The sequence below is a fragment of the Saccharomyces mikatae genome (assembly GCF_947241705.1).
Source record: "Saccharomyces mikatae IFO 1815 strain IFO1815 genome assembly, chromosome: 4".
Taxonomy (NCBI): domain Eukaryota; kingdom Fungi; phylum Ascomycota; class Saccharomycetes; order Saccharomycetales; family Saccharomycetaceae; genus Saccharomyces; species Saccharomyces mikatae.
The window spans coordinates 240,675-258,833 of NC_079259.1; the positions used below are offsets into that span (position 1 = coordinate 240,675).

At 36.4% G+C, this 18,159-nt stretch overlaps 10 protein-coding genes across 10 annotated transcripts; 4 read left to right on the top strand and 6 right to left on the bottom strand.

The window, feature by feature from the left end:
* Positions 1–254: 254 nt before the first annotated feature.
* Positions 255–1,380, bottom strand: IWR1 (Iwr1p; the record flags this gene model as incomplete). The annotated part of the gene is made up of 2 exons (XM_056226652.1): positions 255–1,234; positions 1,305–1,380. 2 exons carry the CDS (start codon positions 1,378–1,380, stop codon positions 255–257), a joined length of 1,056 nt encoding a protein of 351 aa, XP_056080906.1.
* A 459-nt stretch (positions 1,381–1,839) lies between these two features.
* SMKI04G1260 (short-chain dehydrogenase/reductase) lies at positions 1,840–2,757 on the top strand (the record flags this gene model as incomplete). Its single annotated transcript, XM_056226653.1, has 1 exon — positions 1,840–2,757. One exon carries the CDS (start codon positions 1,840–1,842, stop codon positions 2,755–2,757), a length of 918 nt encoding a protein of 305 aa, XP_056080907.1.
* Positions 2,758–2,867: 110 nt separating this feature from the next.
* ATG20 (Atg20p) lies at positions 2,868–4,814 on the bottom strand (the record flags this gene model as incomplete). The annotated part of the gene is made up of 1 exon (XM_056226654.1): positions 2,868–4,814. One exon carries the CDS (start codon positions 4,812–4,814, stop codon positions 2,868–2,870), a length of 1,947 nt encoding a protein of 648 aa, XP_056080908.1.
* Positions 4,815–5,173: 359 nt separating this feature from the next.
* Positions 5,174–9,484, top strand: TRM3 (tRNA (guanosine(18)-2'-O)-methyltransferase; the record flags this gene model as incomplete). The annotated part of the gene is made up of 1 exon (XM_056226655.1): positions 5,174–9,484. The coding sequence occupies one exon, from the start codon at positions 5,174–5,176 to the stop codon at positions 9,482–9,484; it is 4,311 nt and encodes a 1,436-aa protein (XP_056080909.1).
* A 90-nt stretch (positions 9,485–9,574) lies between these two features.
* RRP42 (exosome non-catalytic core subunit RRP42) lies at positions 9,575–10,372 on the bottom strand (the record flags this gene model as incomplete). Its single annotated transcript, XM_056226656.1, has 1 exon — positions 9,575–10,372. The coding sequence occupies one exon, from the start codon at positions 10,370–10,372 to the stop codon at positions 9,575–9,577; it is 798 nt and encodes a 265-aa protein (XP_056080910.1).
* Positions 10,373–10,756: 384 nt separating this feature from the next.
* On the bottom strand, positions 10,757–11,209 carry TMA17 (Tma17p; the record flags this gene model as incomplete). The annotated part of the gene is made up of 1 exon (XM_056226657.1): positions 10,757–11,209. The coding sequence occupies one exon, from the start codon at positions 11,207–11,209 to the stop codon at positions 10,757–10,759; it is 453 nt and encodes a 150-aa protein (XP_056080911.1).
* Positions 11,210–11,481: 272 nt separating this feature from the next.
* SMKI04G1310 (putative lipase) lies at positions 11,482–13,419 on the bottom strand (the record flags this gene model as incomplete). The annotated part of the gene is made up of 1 exon (XM_056226658.1): positions 11,482–13,419. The coding sequence occupies one exon, from the start codon at positions 13,417–13,419 to the stop codon at positions 11,482–11,484; it is 1,938 nt and encodes a 645-aa protein (XP_056080912.1).
* Positions 13,420–13,910: 491 nt separating this feature from the next.
* On the top strand, positions 13,911–14,903 carry KIN28 (TFIIH complex serine/threonine-protein kinase subunit KIN28; the record flags this gene model as incomplete). The annotated part of the gene is made up of 2 exons (XM_056226660.1): positions 13,911–13,926; positions 14,011–14,903. 2 exons carry the CDS (start codon positions 13,911–13,913, stop codon positions 14,901–14,903), a joined length of 909 nt encoding a protein of 302 aa, XP_056080913.1.
* Positions 14,904–15,119: 216 nt separating this feature from the next.
* Positions 15,120–16,169, top strand: MSS2 (Mss2p; the record flags this gene model as incomplete). Its single annotated transcript, XM_056226661.1, has 1 exon — positions 15,120–16,169. One exon carries the CDS (start codon positions 15,120–15,122, stop codon positions 16,167–16,169), a length of 1,050 nt encoding a protein of 349 aa, XP_056080914.1.
* A 237-nt stretch (positions 16,170–16,406) lies between these two features.
* On the bottom strand, positions 16,407–18,089 carry PHO2 (Pho2p; the record flags this gene model as incomplete). Its single annotated transcript, XM_056226662.1, has 1 exon — positions 16,407–18,089. The coding sequence occupies one exon, from the start codon at positions 18,087–18,089 to the stop codon at positions 16,407–16,409; it is 1,683 nt and encodes a 560-aa protein (XP_056080915.1).
* Between the last annotated feature and the right edge of the window lie 70 nt (positions 18,090–18,159).

An 18,159-nucleotide genomic window follows, 5' to 3' on the forward strand; every position in this document is an offset into this window, starting at 1 on the left:
TCGATTGACATATTGCAAGGTAAGTTTATATTTAAGTAAACCGCAACAGTCTTTTGCATTTTTGTCTCTTTTAACAGTCATTAGGCATGCTATTTTATAGTATTTCTTATAATCTTTGTTTTCTCTTGTTAGGTCAAAATTAATGGGATGTAGAAAAGATAAGGAAGCAGTTTCCTTGTGTAAGAAATTTTAACTATGTAAAGATGGAACTTGCACACTACCAATCATACATATTGGTAGTTGGGAAGGAAAACTTAGCTTTTATCGATTTTTTTCTGTAATTGATGGAATATTCTGTCTCTATGATGTGCCAATGGGTCATCAGTATCAGTCGGAAAGAATTCATTTCTAGGATATTCAGTATCATATTCCTCATCCAAGTCATTTGCGTTATCACTTGTTTCTATTTCCTCTTCTTGACCATCCAAATCAATAAAATTGGATGAGTTAATGGATTTAAGGACGTCACTGTTTCCTCCAAGTCTGCTGAAAAGATCTCCGTACTCTTCCTCCACGTCCTGATACCCATTAGGTCCCAAAAGTTGATGATCATTCCAAGAAGAAAACCTGCTCTTATTTACACCTATGATAAACTCTTCTTCCGATACAGCCATATCTTCCCCCTCGTTTCCAAGTAGAATTGATCTGTCATCATCTTCATCCTCCGGATAATCATTCTGGTAGTAGTTTTCATCATTAGAATCTTCATCATCTGAACGGACTTCATTGGGATCACTTTCTTCATCAAGTGCTAAATCCATGTGCTCGACAATTTTCACAAACCCTATATTTTTCTCATTGTTATATCGTGCAACTTCATCTTCACGAATTTTTTCTAAGTGATAGATGTCAAAAACGTAATCTAAACTGGGCAGTGTCGCAATTTCTGCAGAATATCCACTGAAAAACTTTCTAGTTGGTTTTTTTCTTTCAAGATTCTCTCCACCTTTATTCAGTTTCAAATAGTCATTTACCATCTGATTGATCTCGGGAGGTAACCCATCATCATCTTTAGCATTGCTTTCTACCGTAAGCTGACTTTGTGAATCATCGCCATCAGAGTCTCTACGATGTTTCTTTCTCTGTTCTAATACAAAATGCCTGTGATCTTCATGAGCGAGCTTCAACAATGGTGTGGATGACTCTTGCTCGGATTGGTAGCTTTCAGGGCTCACAGTCTTTGATAATTTGAATATGAACCTCTGTTTCTTCACTCTTTTCCCCTCATCAATCACTGAAATCGTCTCAAATGAACTTAGTTAGTCAAAAACCATACTATTATAACGAGAAAAAACTACACATACATAATGCCTGTACGGAATCCTCATCTCTTCTTCTTTTTACTCTAATAAACTCTGGTGCCGTTGTGACACTGTTCATTGCTAAATTCCTGTTTAACCTCACCTCAGTAAAAGCTATACCTTTTCTAGAGAGACAATATGTATCACATCTTTTACTCTCACCATTAACCTTTCTTCAACATTACTTATCTTCGATCCCTTCAGCCGATACTAACAAGAGATAACCCGGCATCGACTTTCTTTGATTGCACTCCTAAATCATTCCATAATATAGACTTGGATTGCTCCACTACATGCCAATTGAAAAGAATATTTGCATATGTTACTGAACTGGAATGTTAGCTTGAATTTATTTCTGAACCCTTTTTTCACTACCGCCTTAGTGTCTTTTTCTGTATTCTGAAATATTTATATGCAGCGGGCGTCAGGACAGCAACAAAATTTGTGACACTTCCTCTCATCTGAGACTGCACAATCATAAAGGAGTCTGTCTCATCAAAAGGTTTATTGGTATTTATATTTTTTCTGCGAACTTATCATGGAGTATAAGAACAAAATAAATGGGCCTAGTGGTGGTACAACAAAATGCATCAAGGATTGCCCAACTGTCATCTTGAGCCTTCCCAGTTACAATCCCTCCATCCTTTCTACCTGCGCAATCGCACTAATAACAGGTGGGTCGAGTGGACTTGGGTTCGAACTCACAAAGGAACTTGCCAAAAGAGTCGATAAAGTGATTGTAGCCGATATTCAATCATTTCCTACTACTGTTCAGGCACAATATGGTAACATTTTCTATTATCAATGCGACATAACAAGCTTAGATGAGATTAAAAAATTGAAAAAAAAAATTGAAAAAGATCATGGAAATGTTAGTATCCTCATAAATAATGCAGGAGTAGCTCATATCAAAAAATTGGAACATATGTCTAACAGTGAGGTTAAACAATTGATTGATATAAACTTAATAGGTGCTTACAAAATCATCAATACGTTCGCGACAAATATGGTAGATAATGGAGAGGGATTTATAATTGACATTGCTTCTGTCCTCGGAGAACTAACTCCTGCAAGGCTAACATCGTATGGAGCATCAAAAGGTGCAATGATTGGTTTCCATAAGAGCATGTGTAAGCATTTCAAAAGTTTGCCTTCGGAATGTAATAAACCCGGAATAAAGACATTACTAGTGTGTCCAGGAAAAATCCAAACAAAAATGTTCGTTGATGTCCCCACACCATCCAAGTTATTGGCTCCTGATATTATACCTTCTCAACTGGCACTTGCGATAATATCTGCCATGGAACATAATCATTTACAAACACTAAATGCTCCCTATTATGTAAACCTAATTCCTTTTTTCAAATCTTTAAGTTGGCCATATAGACATCTTCTAAAACATTTCAGCGGAATGGATCAGGTAACATCCATCCAGACCACGACTAAGAATGTATGAAATAAAAATAATAATATTGACTATTCTGTACGTTTGACATTTTGGTTTTCACTTTATTGTTATTAATATATCAAGTATATTATATACGCTATAAAAGAATGCTCATAGTTCTATGCAAAATCTTGATGTCTTTTTACCTCTTTCCAAATTTCCAAATTCTGCCGAGCGTAGTTCCTCATATATCTGGAATGATGTTTTAGAATGTCTGACAAGTCGGTTTCTCTTTCTTTCGAGAATTTGGGTAACTGATCATCCTTAATGACTTTTGAAATAACCTCCAAATCATTCTCAGTAACTTTTAATGATTCAGAAAGTTGTTCGATTTCCTTTTTTAGATTAACACTTGCAGTATGAGGATCAGTTTCTTGATACTTAACGGATTCCTTAACCATCGATGCTAATTTGCTAAATCCGTTGAATAGTTTCCCACTATATGATTTCCCACCATTGGCAGCGTTGTTGGTGGGCCGTTCCAGATTGATGGTATGACTTTTGGACATTTCGCTGTCAATAATCTTATCAACATCCTTATATTCATTGTTTTGTACCTCAAGCTTCTCCAATTGTGCAATTTTGGAGCTCAGAGACTTTTTAATCATTTCATTTTGCAAGTATTTCAACTTTCTGTATTTAATTAATTCTCTCGCAGATGTTGCCATGTGCACTGATTCATTTAAGGGCTCATTTATGTTATAGTACAATCTTCCAACTAGTTTTTCCAGAGTAATTGAAGATTCTGAAAAGACATTACTCAAGTAAGATAACTGTTCCACTACTTCTCCAACCTGAGCCTGTTCATGAGAAAACTGTGCAAACACCTCAGAAATCTCATTGTAATCGGCTTTCAAATCGTGATAAGTCTTCGTGGTTCGTCTATTGTACTTATAAATTCCATTCTCTAACAAGTTCTCATATTGCTTGTACTCATGTTCAATGCTGCTGAACGATTTGCTTCTTTTATTGTCCATTTTTTTGTCGCTCGATTCTTTATTTAGTAATAACTGTGATGAAGAGCCCGGTATTGGTAACGTGGCATGAATTCTAGTTGTATTGGTAGGATCCAATGGGTTGCACTGCAGAATACTTTTCGGCAAAGATGAGAAAGTAGACGAACTATTAACAAATTCGTGCCAATTATGATTATTAGGATCCAAAAAATCGGTAATTATGGATGTCTTTGTAATTTCCTCATTTGCCAAAAGTTTGTTCAAGAACTCTGTGAGCATTCTTATCCGATGCCGTATTAATCTTTCATCATTATTATTGACTGATGCATGTATCACAGACAATGACAGGTCTACCGAGCCAGAACCTTCTGAGGGCAATAAGTACTTTGAGCTCGATCCAGTTATTGACTTACCATAATTTTTTATTGACTGCTTTTCTGGTATTGGAGGTATCAAATTCATAGGAAATAATCTTATCAAAATACTTCTCAAACTCTCAAAATCGTTATAACGTCTCTGAACAGTCGAATTTTCGAACTGGATAACATAAGCGATGTAAGACCTACCTTGACCTTCCGATACTCTTTTCGCTTCAAGTATATGTATTCTACTAGACTTATCTCTATTTGACACATGCATTTCTTCTGACGGAGAAGCTTCTTCGTTAATAGAGTTGATACTTCCACTAAGACTGGCTCTACACATTTCTATATTAGACCCTTGGTTTAAGGGAAGTAAGCCCTCTGAATCGTCCTCATAATCTTCATTTGGGTTCTTTAGTTTATGACTTCTTATACCGGGTATTCCTATTAAGGTCGATTTTGTAAGTCCTATAGGCTCTTCCTCCATGAATGGATTGTCCTTCTCTAACAGGGCAGTATGTACTAACTCAGTTTCTACTTTGGTGTTGTCTTCTTTTCCACAATTTATCTTTTCTAAGCTTTTTTTTGAGCTTTTTTTTGAGCTCTTTTTTGGCAATCTAACTTCTTTCTTAGGAATCTCTGGCTTCTCCATATGTTCTGTTGTTTCATGTGGTAGTTCAGCCTCTCCTGTATCACGAGTTTTCGTGTTCAGTTTAGCTTTTCCTTGGATGTCACCTGAGTCTGACATTGTGTACTGAAGAAAACCGAATTCCTGAATAATATACTTGATTACACTACAGTACACGAGCTAGCCATCCCTTCATTTTGGAGATGAGTTACTGTAGATCGATATTTTATTGGCGTATTCAATAATGATACCTTAAAGGGGCACAAGTGGTAAGTCGTCGGGTAACAGAGTTCAGGTCACGTGAATGAAAATTCAAGCGTTTTTCGAAAAGTTTCATTATGGCGATGAGCACGATTAAACAGTATTGATATAGAAGAACAAATTTCATCAAAAAGTCCACGCAAACATCTTCAAATCTGCTCATCAAACTATTGTAACAAACACGCCTGAACTTTTTCGTTTTCTTTTGTGCAGCAAAAATGGTTGAAGGTGTTCTCGTTGGCAAATATTTACCTCATGAAGAACAATTGAAACTTATATCGAACTTGGTTCAGGATGACAATTTAGACGAGGTTCTGGAGTTGATTGAAACTTCTTCATTGGATATATCGTTGTACAGTAACATTGAAACCTTAATCTTTGAAAAAATCACCGAACAGGTTATCAAGTACGCCGCAATGGGTGATGAAACAAAGGAAATGTTTTGTTCTTCGAAGAGTGAAATGAACAGCACGGTAAGAACATCTGCACATCTACTGTGTTATTTACCTAGTGTATGGAAACGATTTCAAGTATGGATGAGCTACCGATTAAATGAAATTATTAGCGAAAACCATAAACATCTTTTTGGTAACAATTTTGGAAAGATAGCTGCACAACCTTTTTTCGATCATTTTGCTGAGGGAAAAAACGTTAATATCCAGCATGAAAAATTTAGCTTGAGTATTCTTAGCTTGTTGGACTACTTAGAAGTTGTATATTTATTTGACGAAGATGAAAATAGCGTATCTACCGAAAGCTTAGATTTTATCATAATTCCATTATTAGGTTGTAACTCAGAAGATATTGCAGAATCCTGTTCTAAATTAATGAGATGGCACATTAAAACTTTATCGAAATGCTGCAATTCTGATAGAAACTTCGATAAGCTTGTTTGGAATTTTATTAAACAGTTGTACGCTGAAGACTCTCAGCACTCCTGGAAGCAAAAGAACAGCTTGTCCTTTCTTCTAAGGTTCCTCTTAACATCTGAATTATCCCCTGAACTTTTTGCTTATATTCAGACCGACATTTATTGGGAACATATTCAAACAGAACTGGATAATGATGTGCATGAACACAGAAAATTGGCGCTCTCAATCCTTAAATTAACAATTCAAAAACTATCAGGTCACACCACAGAAATAAGAACAACATTTTTTACATATCATGTCATCCCCAGCGCCGAAACGCTCAGTAGTTGGAAGAAATTCACTACGCTATATGAAATGATCGCATTAGATACATCATTGAATCAAATTCAAGCGGCCAAACAAGATATTATTAATTTTTTTGACAATGTTCATTTACATCATAGCTGGGCGCTTATCCTACTTTCTACAGGGTTGAAGTCATCAATGGAGAGCGTTAGAAAATACATGATGACTTTAATGTTCTTAATTACTAATATGTCGGTGTTTTCTTCTAATATACCTTTATTAACGAAAACTATTTTGCCTGCCGCAATGGCTGCTCATTTTTTTGACGTCAAAGGTAGTAATTGTCCTCATGGTGAAAAACTTTCATTATTTGCCAAAAACTTGCTTTCCCAAACAATTGATGACTTGCCTCATTTATTATCGGAAATTTTGAGGTTATTGATCGAAAAAGGAACTTCTTTTGATCCCTCTAGAATATATTTGTCCTACGGTATTTTGAAATTTTTCCAGGACGAAAAAACCAAAATAATCAATTCAGAACATTTGAGTTTGATCAGAAAATTGTATGAATTTGTAGCTGAAGAAAAAGTTCTTGAAACTACCATTCAGACTATTTACTTGAAATTTTTACTATACATCGACTCATCCGTTACAGCATCTGAATTATTGATTACGTTGGTATCGCATATCAAGTTAAATGGAGGGACATACGAGTATGCTGAGCCTCTTTTTGAAGATTACAGAGATCTTGCTGTTTCCCACTTTGACAAACTTCAAGCTGAAGAAGATCTCAAGTTGAACATTGGAAAGGACACTATCTTTGACCTCTTAGCATTTGTCATATTCAATTTCAATGATGTTGATATTACTCCTGATTTCATAATTGAAGCCGCAAAATCGAAACAAGATATTCTTGAGCACACTTCAAAGGCAGTGACTTTCTTGACTGAAATGCTTTCAGGTAAACCTTCGGATGAGTATAGCTATGAAAATGCAACAGCTCTATTGTCTTACCCCAAATTTACAATATCCACGTGGAAATCAGTAAATGTCAATAATTTATTAAAGTCAGTAATGGAAGAATTTTCCATTGATAAGTTCAAATTTTTTGTTGGAATTTACAACAAGACTTATGAATGCAGGTTTGATACAGTCGAACTAAACTTTAATGGGCTTATGAACATATACGAAATGATCAAAATGTCTGTTAATGGAAGTTCTAAGGAGAGCTTTAAAGTGAAGGATAGTGTATATTCTTCTTACTTTGATCTTTTGAATATTTTTCTAAAAACATACGCTTTAAATCGTGACAATCTCAATAGGAGAAATGATGAGCTCCATATGTTGCTGCATTTAATTGACAGAAATATCAATAAAGATAACGGAAATTATTCGGGAAATCTAAAAATTTGTAATTTACTCTACTTTATCATAGACTCCTATGTTCGTTGCTCCCCTCTTGCCTCTGATGATGATATTTTTATCGTCAAGTTCATTTTCGAGAAATTCTCGTTCATATGGGAAAATATCAATAGTGAGAGATTGGTTTTAAAAGAAAGAGATCTTCAATTGGTGCTAATTAAGGGATTGTTTCATCCGGCTATTCTGTATTTTGGGTCAAAACGGTATATTGATAATCTAACTTCAAAGTTGGGGGAACATGCACAAACGATTATATCATCGAGTTACTCCAGAAGAAGCCTACTGCCGCTGCTTGGGTCACAACTCAGAACATTTATGAGGTTGCATGGGGGGTCATTAAGTGGAGATTCCGACTATTGGTGGTTGATTAACATCATGATAAATGCTTTCAAACAACCGCAAATGGATGTTAACCTTTTCAAGCTAAAACCTGTTATTTCGGACTTATTTGACCATAAACTTAATAAATTTTACATCAAAGGCGATGAACTGTATGAGAAAGTGTACGGACCTGACGAAATATTGGCTAGAGTATCTATTATTGATTCTATTTTATATGCGAATAATCAGTTCAAAGTCCAATTAATCGAGAAAGTAACTGAAAGGACAAATACTCTTTATGCTATAAAGAGGACAGACGGTGCTGAAGCTTTACAGCGTTTGTTACAATGGCAATTATTATTGCTATCACTACAAACTACCAACGAAGGAAAATTAGACGAAACCAGCATGATTGCAATTTTAAAGAGTATTGAAGACGAAAGTTCTCCACTAGTAAGAGTATACAAAGAATGGTTTATCGCTTTAAAGGTGGTCGACTATTATAAAACTGGTGATTCGAAATTTGCTGAAGACTATCTTTTCTCGTTGCTAGAAGATCATAGTAAACCAGTGTATGTCGTTAGTGCAGAGAAGATATGTTTCATGGTTTTGAAGGGTTTAAGGAATGATGAAAAGAAATATGGATTCAATCAGCTATTGGAAAAGTTCATTTGCACATTAGTTCCTAACGCAGCTTCAAACAAGCCCCTTGTAAGACATTTTTCTAATTCTTTGATAATTTCATTGTGGCCGACATTCGAAATCTATCTATCAGATCACACATTGAGATGCATAATTGAAAACTTGTACTTTAATGCCAAAAAGACCCAAATATTTGGTCAGTATCGTGCCGGGGATGCCAATATATGGGACTTGAAAGATGACAGAAAACTAACGAACATGTTTGGTGGCGTGCTAAGAAAAGTTACCGACCATGATTGTCCCTACATTTCTGAATCAGTTTTTGACAAGTATTTACAAGCCAAGGATATCGTGCCTATAGGGATCGATGAAAAATCCTTATGGCTTGATAAAAGAGACGTCAGCATAGAATCTGAAAACAGCGTGAGTCCCATCTGTGACACTTCTCCATTACAGACAAAAAGTGGTGCTTGGGAAACTGTGCTTGATTTGGACAAAAAAAAATCTAACGATGTCGTTAGACGCTCAGATTTAATTGTCGTTTCATCATTAGTAGATAAACCACCAAATCTTGGAGGGATTTGCAGATTATGTGATGTTTTGGGGGCTGGACTGTTGACCGTACAAGATATCAAAGTTAAAAACCACCCTCAATTTAAAAATGTTGCTGTGACTGCTGATAGGTGGATGCCCATGGAGGAAGTTGCCTTAGAAAACATTGCAAGTTTCATGAAAGAGAAAAAAAAAGAAGGTTATACGTTAATCGGGTTAGAGCAAACAGATAAATCAGTGAAACTTGACAACAACTTCCAATTCCCAAAAAAATCTTTGATTTTGTTAGGCACGGAAGCATTCGGTATCCCGGGACCCTTGTTGAGTGAACTGGATTTATGTTTAGAGATTCAACAGTTTGGTGTAATTAGGTCAATGAATATCCAAACTGCAACAGCAGTTATTGTTCATTCCTACACAGTCCAACATATGTAAGAATCGGATTGCGTTTCTACTTTTGTTGACCATAAAATCCTTAGTATGTAAATTAATTTGTATTTTTATCTAACTGTGATTATATTTTTATTATAAATTCTCCAATGATCGTACCACGTCAGAAGCGTATTTCTCTACCATTGCAAAACCTTGTTTCAACAAATTAGGTTTCAGGCCTTTAACGTTGGAATCATTCAATGCTATAGATCGAATAGGTGACGTAATCTTACCATTGGACCACGTGATGATTAGACCATTATTCGCCACTTCGCTTTCGTTCGCAGCAGGATCTAGCAGCATATTGTTACCCACGATAGCCAATATGAACACTAGGGGCGGATTGATGTCGAGCTTAATCATGTCATAATCATGGAAAGTGGGCAGCTCCTCCACTTCTAAGTCGTCAAAGGCAGAAATAAGTTTCGGTAGGTATGTGGAATTCAATGCCGAATAAATGGCAAAGGATATTAAAGAAACTGGATGTGAATATGACGAAATAACCAAGACATCGACGAATATCTTGAAGCTATATTTCTTTGTCAATTGCAACTTAGAGGAGTCTATTCCACTGCCAGACTTCAGAACTTTATTTAGTAAAGAAGTCATTGTTTCGACGACAAGCGCATCATCTCTTTGTCCTGCAATATCTACGTCCACTTGGATCAACTCACTCTCCACGGAATGGTCTACAACTTTGGACTTGATACTCACAATACATTCACTACCATCGCTCGCTATAATCCTGGATGAGCCGTTAGAACTTGGGAGGAAATCGGTAAAGATTTCTATAGGTCTGAATTGATGAGGTAGCCTTCCATCAGGTCTAATTGAAGGCGTACTGGCTAAAGAATCGTAAAGATATGATTTTTCCGCGACCGAGAGAGACATGAGTGACTGTTATAATGACACTTGTTGCTGTTGTGGTGCCAGTCGAATTGTAGTTCCTGCTGCCTACTGAAACAATTTCTATTATCCTATTGCTTCTACACTATATCTGCTCAGCGTTTCTTTTTTTCAAGTCCTAGAAAAAAATTTCGTTGACTAGGGCTAAGAACGTAGGCTAGGGCACGCACGAAACGCATACCCTAGGGTTTTCGGATATAATTCTTATTAGCGATATTTTCTTGTTTATTTTTTATTAATTCAAAAGATACGTAGTAAGAATGAATAGAATAGATAGATTTATGAAAATAATTATATGAAAGAGGGGGAGGAACAAAAGAGATAGAGGCTATAATATGAGATTATGTGCAGTGATATACGTCTCGTCTCTCAGATGAATATGCTGTTTGGGGTCACGACGTCCACGTTGGTATTGTCCATATCGACATCAGGGCCCTTCTTAGTATTGTCTTTTGCTACTGTCTCGCGATTGCTCTTGGTATTTCCTGTTTTTCTGTACACTGTTTCTTGCTCCAATGCATCTACTCTCTCATTATAATTGTTTAACACAATTTCGTTCTCCCTGACAGAGTCCTTGTAGAGCGCCAGATCTCCCGAATCAATGTTCTCCAAGTCGTCACTGTCGTCACCTTCAAGACGGTCCTCATCACCCTCTAACTTGGAAATATATTTACTCAAGCGGGTGTTAGACCTCTGCAAATGGTTGATACTGTTCTCAATTTCCGTTTTAATCTGTGCTAATTCCATATCGGACATGCCGCTTATCGCCGTCTTGAATTCTTCGATCTGAATGGGTCTTCTGATACCGCCTGCTGAGCACATTATTTTTGTTTGTATTAGTGGTTATGATCTGATTTTGCTTTAAGTTCTATAAAGGCCTTACCCCTCTCCATGTCAAGAGAAATAAACTTCTCAGTATTGTTTTCGTGGTAAAAAGTGTCTTATTTATATGGTAAAGGGGTATTTGCTCTCGGTTTTAGGGGAGGAGCTAGAGAATTGTCGCCTTCGAAAAAGACCCGTAAGCGCATTTATCGAGCTATGGAGTTATAAATTTTTTTTGCAAGTACGGATATTAGTTATTTGCGATGCGTCAGTCAATCTGTCACAGAGGAGTGCTTGCTAATCCAGGAGCTAGCGAAGTGGCTGGCGGTGGAGACTAACCCTCCACGGTACGCACCCGGATCTTCGATCTTAGTCAGCCAAGAGAAGAGCTTGTTCGGTTCTACACTGTTGGTTACCGTTCTTGTGTCTTCTTCAATGGATCGATTATTTAGCTTTTGTGGAGTGTCTGAATCATCTCTTTTGAAGTGTGTGGCAACAAGATGGTCAATAACTGGCCATCCGTAAGCGTTAGCAAACCTTCGTCTTACAATAATGTTATTATGGGCGTCCGGTTTTAGCGATACTACGACTTTCCTCCAGTCCATCCCCTTGTGCCAGCGTCGTGCTATGATTTCTTCCATCTCCTTTCTTGTCTTTTTGGTCTTGTCGTCTCCTTTGAGTGTAGTTCCTTCGTAAAGCGTCGATGATGGAGGAGGCAGATCCTTTTCTGTGTAAATCTTATCATGTATTATTGTTGTGGCCCTTGCATCAGGATTCAAGAAGAATTCCGGATCAGGGCAAGGTGGTAGAACCACAGACTTCATGGATTTGATGACGGAAGTATTCATCAAGCGCTTAGATTTCTTGTTGCTCTGATTTCCCTTAGACTTCCAAAAGGTGTTCCACGATGATGTGCTAATTTTGTTATTATCACTGTCGTTATTGTTTTGATTTGGAGGAGCCTTACGAGGGTCTACTGGAGGCTGGAAGAAAGGGTCACAGGATGACGTGATTTCACCCGCCAATTTCTGAAGCAGTTGAGAATAATCTAAAAAAAGCAGAGAGGATGAGTACAATGGAACTATTCCATCGTTAATAGCATTGATATAAAGTGTTCTTCTTTTGAATTGAAAAAGGACATTAATTAAAGACTCATCAGATAGCATGTAAAGAAGTGGTTTATCACTATAAGTCGTGTCCTTGAGCCCCAATTCTTGTCCCGTCGTACCAATGATACCCATTGACAATGACATTTTCACGTAATTGGGCGTGCCGGTAGCAATACCCAGCAATGGCGATGCCAGTGAGATGAAATTAACTGGCTGTACTTTCTTGAAAAAATCAGCATGTTTAGTCTTTATGTAGCAAATAGCAAAAGTTTGTATTAATCCGCCCAAGGAATGACCGATGAATGAAATTTTTTCAACAGAGTCATCATATAACTCGTTAATTATGTAGTTTGCTAATCCAATACCCAGAAACTTAATACCTTTCTCAGTTTCGCAAATATTTTTCATGTATCCTTTGATGACTAGACGTTCATTTGGAAAGTTCATTTGCGACTTGTATATTTCCTCCATCATATAAGCCATATCTGCGGAAACGTTTGATTGGAAACCGTGTGTGAGAATTACCAAATGTGACTTTTGGGATAAGCTGATAGCTGGCGGTACTTCCCATATTTCGGCAGTAGTTAGTCTTTGCACTGATAATCCAATGAATGAAGTGTTACAAACTTTGCCAGACGATGTGTCATCACATCGCGTTCTCTTCTTCAAAGAAGCCTTTGAACTGCCAATTGATATCTCAAAATTCACCTTAGTTTCTTTATTGAAAATTATTTGACTGGCAACATCCACTATCCACACATAACGTGGTTTGATCTCGTGCAGAGATAACTCTGTCAAAAAATTTTGTTGCGCCTGCAGATTTGGTTGGAATACAGGCTTATCCATCGAAGATATGATCTTACGAGAGTTTTCGTAATCTTTTGCTCGCACATCACAATATAGGATGAATGGTCCTAACAGATAGGCTGCTTTATAAGATAACTTTGTTGTATTCTTGATCTTTACCCATATGGAGTCTAGTCTGATATCAGCGGGAATGTCATCGCCTTGGTATAAGTCATATGTAATAACGTACCTTTCTAACTCACCCAATTTTATTGACGACTTGTTAAAATAAATTAATTTGTTATCGCCTTCCATAATACTATTGCTTTCCCTTTTATTTTATTTTATGTAAATGAAGTCAGTTAAGCGCTTAGTACCCAACATTTTCTCATGTCTGTACACACAGCGCATACTAAGCTATCTCAAATGTGTTTCAAGAAGAGTTAGCGTAAATTCACGGGTGATGATACGGAGTATTAGTTAGACATTTCATTACTACTTGAAACCAGTTCCTGAAAAGAATGGTTTTGAGTTTCAACGATAGTTGCAGTCCTGCAGTCCTGTAAGTTTTCAATATTTATATAGTAGAATAACTTTCAAGCAGTAAAGTTTAAGAAGATTTGTTTTAGTTGGTAAACCTACGCTTTTCTTTGTATCATGAAGTCTGACTTGAAAATATTATGCATATGATATTGCAAGTAGATCTTAAAAAAGTCTTTGAAAAAATACAAAGCAAATCAACGTATTTAGATCAAGGTTCCCAAAGATATTGATTGGGTATCAAAACCGACATACGAGAGAAAATAATGGAATACACAAAAGGTATGCATGACTTATTGGTTATCGTTATCTTATTACCAGTAGCGGACAAGGATACTAACATAAAATAATCCTGATTTATCGTAGAAAAGAAAGTCGGTGAAGGTACTTATGCGGTCGTTTACTTGGGTTCTCAACATTCTACTGGTAGAAAAATTGCTGTAAAAGAGATCAAAACATCTGAATTCAAAGATGGTCTGGATATGTCAGCTATACGTGAAGTCAAGTACCTACAAGAAATGCAACATCCAAACGTCATTGAATTAGTAGATATATTTATGGCTTATGATAATTTGAACCTCGTTCTGGAGTTCCTGCCCACTGATCTAGAGGTGGTAATTAAAGACAAATCAATACTCTTCACACCGGCTGATATCAAGGCATGGATACTTATGACTTTGAGGGGGGTCTATCATTGTCATCGAAATTTTATTTTGCACAGGGATTTGAAACCAAATAATTTGTTATTTTCACCAGATGGACAAATTAAAGTGGCTGATTTTGGTCTAGCAAGAGCGATACCTGCTCCACATGAGATATTGACAAGTAACGTTGTGACTAGATGGTACAGAGCTCCAGAACTTTTATTTGGAGCCAAACATTACACATCTGCTATTGATATTTGGTCAGTGGGTGTGATATTTGCGGAGTTAATGCTAAGAATACCATATTTACCAGGACAGAATGACGTAGATCAAATGGAGGTAACATTTAGGGCGTTGGGGACGCCTACAGACAGAGACTGGCCTGAAGTTTCTTCCTTTATGACTTATAACAAGTTACAGATATATCCGCCCCCTTCAAGAGATGAATTGAGGAAAAGGTTCATTGCAGCTAGTGAATACGCATTAGATTTTATGTGTGGTATGCTAACAATGAATCCACAGAAGAGATGGACTGCCGTTCAATGTTTAGAAAGCGATTATTTTAAAGAGTTACCATCACCAAGTGACCCTTCTACAATAAAAATACATAGTTAATTTGATTCTACATAGTTTATAGAAAACTCAAATAATAGCATTTTATGTGTGCTCAATATACGTATAAACTTCCTGTGCCATGCTTTTTCTTGCTGTCATTTTTTTGATGTTTTTCCTTTATTATAGAACTCAGTTCTAAGTAGTAACAAAAACTTCATATAAAAGAATAAAGAGTGGCTGGACTGATAAACATAAAGACAAGAAACACAAGAAAATATGCAAAGGTTTGTAAATAGGTTTGTTTCTACACCACGAATATCCAGAAAGTTCCAAGAGTTTTTCCCAAAGAAAAAAACCATAAATAGAGTTTTATTCCAGTTGGATACAAGGCTTACTTATCGTGAAATGTACCCAATCTTTTTGCATGTGTCACAAACAACTAATGAAGAAAGTATTTCATTGAAGAAAAAATTTCCTTATATAAAGAGTTCAGATATTATGCAGATGCGGAGTGCTTTGATTACTTTGAGGATGCAGAATAAGTTTGTCCATAAAGATTTGTTAGTCATGGAGGATAGATTGTTAAATATTGCAGCTGAACTGGGGAGTAATGACGCTATATCTATCTTGAGCTTCAAAGTGGTACATGAGCATGAAAAGGAAAACGTTGAATACAAAGATGAAAATGATGTTGAAACGGCAAATAGATTCATAAAGAAGTTATATGCACGCAATCACCACCTTACAATTAAATTGATAGGTGACCTCTTTTTTGAACATAAGACTTTTGAGAAAGCTGAGAAGTACTACAGAGAGTTTTTGAAACTGGAGAATAGTACCAAAATTGCTGGTGAGGTTTACGGGAAACTTGGAGAAATCCAGATAAAGCAGATCAATGGCTTTTTGAAAGCAGAAAATTCATGGTTGAAATCTATAGAACTATTGGAAATTGAAAGAAGCTCGCGTTGGTACTTTCTTTTGGCGAAATTATACCTTAGTTCAGAGCCCATGAGAGCTAAAGCACTGTTGGAAAAATGTGCATCAATCGGATTCAAAGAATCTTTTAAAACTTTGGGATTTCTTGAATTAAACTACTTTCAAAATCATGAGAGAGCGAATGAATGGTTTAAATTAGGAATGGAAATAATGGACTTGGAATGTTTCTTTGGATTTTTTGATTGTTGTCTAAAAGTAGGAAATATTGTAAGCGCTAGAAATTGTCTAGAAAGTCTAAAAAAACTAGGGAGTGACGATAATAGGAAAACCATAATCAACACATTTTTTGAGAGTAGAAAAGATTCTATGAAGTTACTGGAAAAAGCATGATTTTGAATGGACAAGCGATTATTCTTACAAATTGTAAATGATGCGCGTTTCCACTAATTATGAGAACTTGTAAATATCTATATATTCATATAATGACGTTGAAAAGAAAAAAAGATAATAAGGACAATAAATTAAAATGTCATACAATGTTACCTATGAAAAAATTAAGAAATACTGTTAGAGTAATACTTCGAGTTGAAAATGCAATCGTCAAAAAAGAGAATTATCGTCTTTCTATCATATCCATCTATGCTCGTCAGTTAGTTCATTTGTGTTCTTTAAAAAATCTGGAGTATTTGGTAATTCACTATCAGTTGGCAAAGACAACAAATGGTCGTTTGGATTGGCAACAATGTCAGCATCGTTGGAGAGATGTTCATGAGTCAGATGATTCTCCTCGTTGTTAGCATTATGATTGTTACTGCTGTTGACAGTACTGTCCAGAAGATTGAGTGTATCATCTTTGCTGCCTTGGCGTCCATTATTGGAGTTCGATCCATTGTTAGTGTTGGTTATCGAACTGGATAAAAGATCGTGATCGAAGAACAGGGAGTCTTCTAAGTTTGTATTCGGATTTGAGTCTGTTGCACTTGAGTTTGTATTCAGGAACGGAGGGGCGATATTCTGTTGTGAAATAGCAGCAGTCGAGATTGCAGTATTGATTGCAGGTAATATTTCATTCGATGACTTATAATCTAGGATTAGAGAATTCATAAATCTTAAAGATTTCTGTAAACCTTTTAAAGTGTGAGGGATATTCGACCCACCGACAAACGCATCGTTGACCTGTCTGCCTTCTGAAAAATCATCACATATGGACCACTGATTGTTCACGTTTGGATCTTCATCAGGTGAATTATTTATAAAGTAAACAGCAAAAGTAGGCGATCTGGTAACTGTTAGCTTCAGTTCCCCAAAATTGTCTTTCGTACTCCTCTTGTCGTTACTGCCATTATCATCATATTCATTACTCTTGTCGTCGTTTTCATCATCATTATTAGCATTACTATTGTTATTATCGCTTGTAGAATTAGTATTTATTATATCATCATCAGTCTCTAAGGTTAGAGAGCAATTAGTTACCGAACTCAGTGGGAAAAAGATCCGGAAGAGAATTTTAGTATTATTTGCCATAGCACTGAAGAAATAGTTAATTTCTGAGTTTTTCTTGGATATCAAGACCATCAAATCTGTAGCATTCGACATTATGTTATTTATCTTTACCGGTGACAAGTTTCGCAACTCTTTTATAGACTGGAAGTTCCTTCTTTGCAATGCGCCGCTTTTCATCCTATTCCAACTCCCCACGGTAATAGAGCAAATATCAAAGAAATAGTAGTTATTGTTGCTGTTTAACGGGATACGGTCAAAAAAAGTCAGATCTTCATCGTGGAAAATGGAAGATGTACTTGTTGTAGTAACCAGATGATTTTCTGAAGTAGTATGATCATATTCGTTGGCACTATCACGAGATTGTGATGAGGAGTTCGCGTCCTTATTACTTCCATGTTGTTTTTTCCGTAACTTAGCCCTTCTGTTCTGAAACCAAATCCTAACATTTTTCTCAGGCATTCCTATCAGGTCTGATATTTTTTTCCTTTCTACTAAAGAAGGAGTTGGATTTAACTCAAATTTACGTTTTAAGACATCTAGGGCCTCTCCCTTTGCGCGAGTCCTTTTAGGCCTTTGAGGACCACCGTCTGATGCATTGGATGCAGCGCTCATATCATTGGTATGTTGATCCTGTTCCTGATCATGATTTTGCATATGACTCGTTTGTTGCTGTTGTTGAAGATTATCTTGTTGTTGTTGTTGTTGTTGTTGTTGTTGCTGTTGCTGTTGCTGTTCCTGTTGCAAATAATCCAAATCTGTAGCAAAATTAGTGTTAAAATCGTGGTCATATGAGAATTCCTCCATCATAGCGTGTTGTAGATTCTTTTTTTAGCAGTGATCAGTAACTTGTCCAGCCCTTTCGAATACCTTTTTGGAT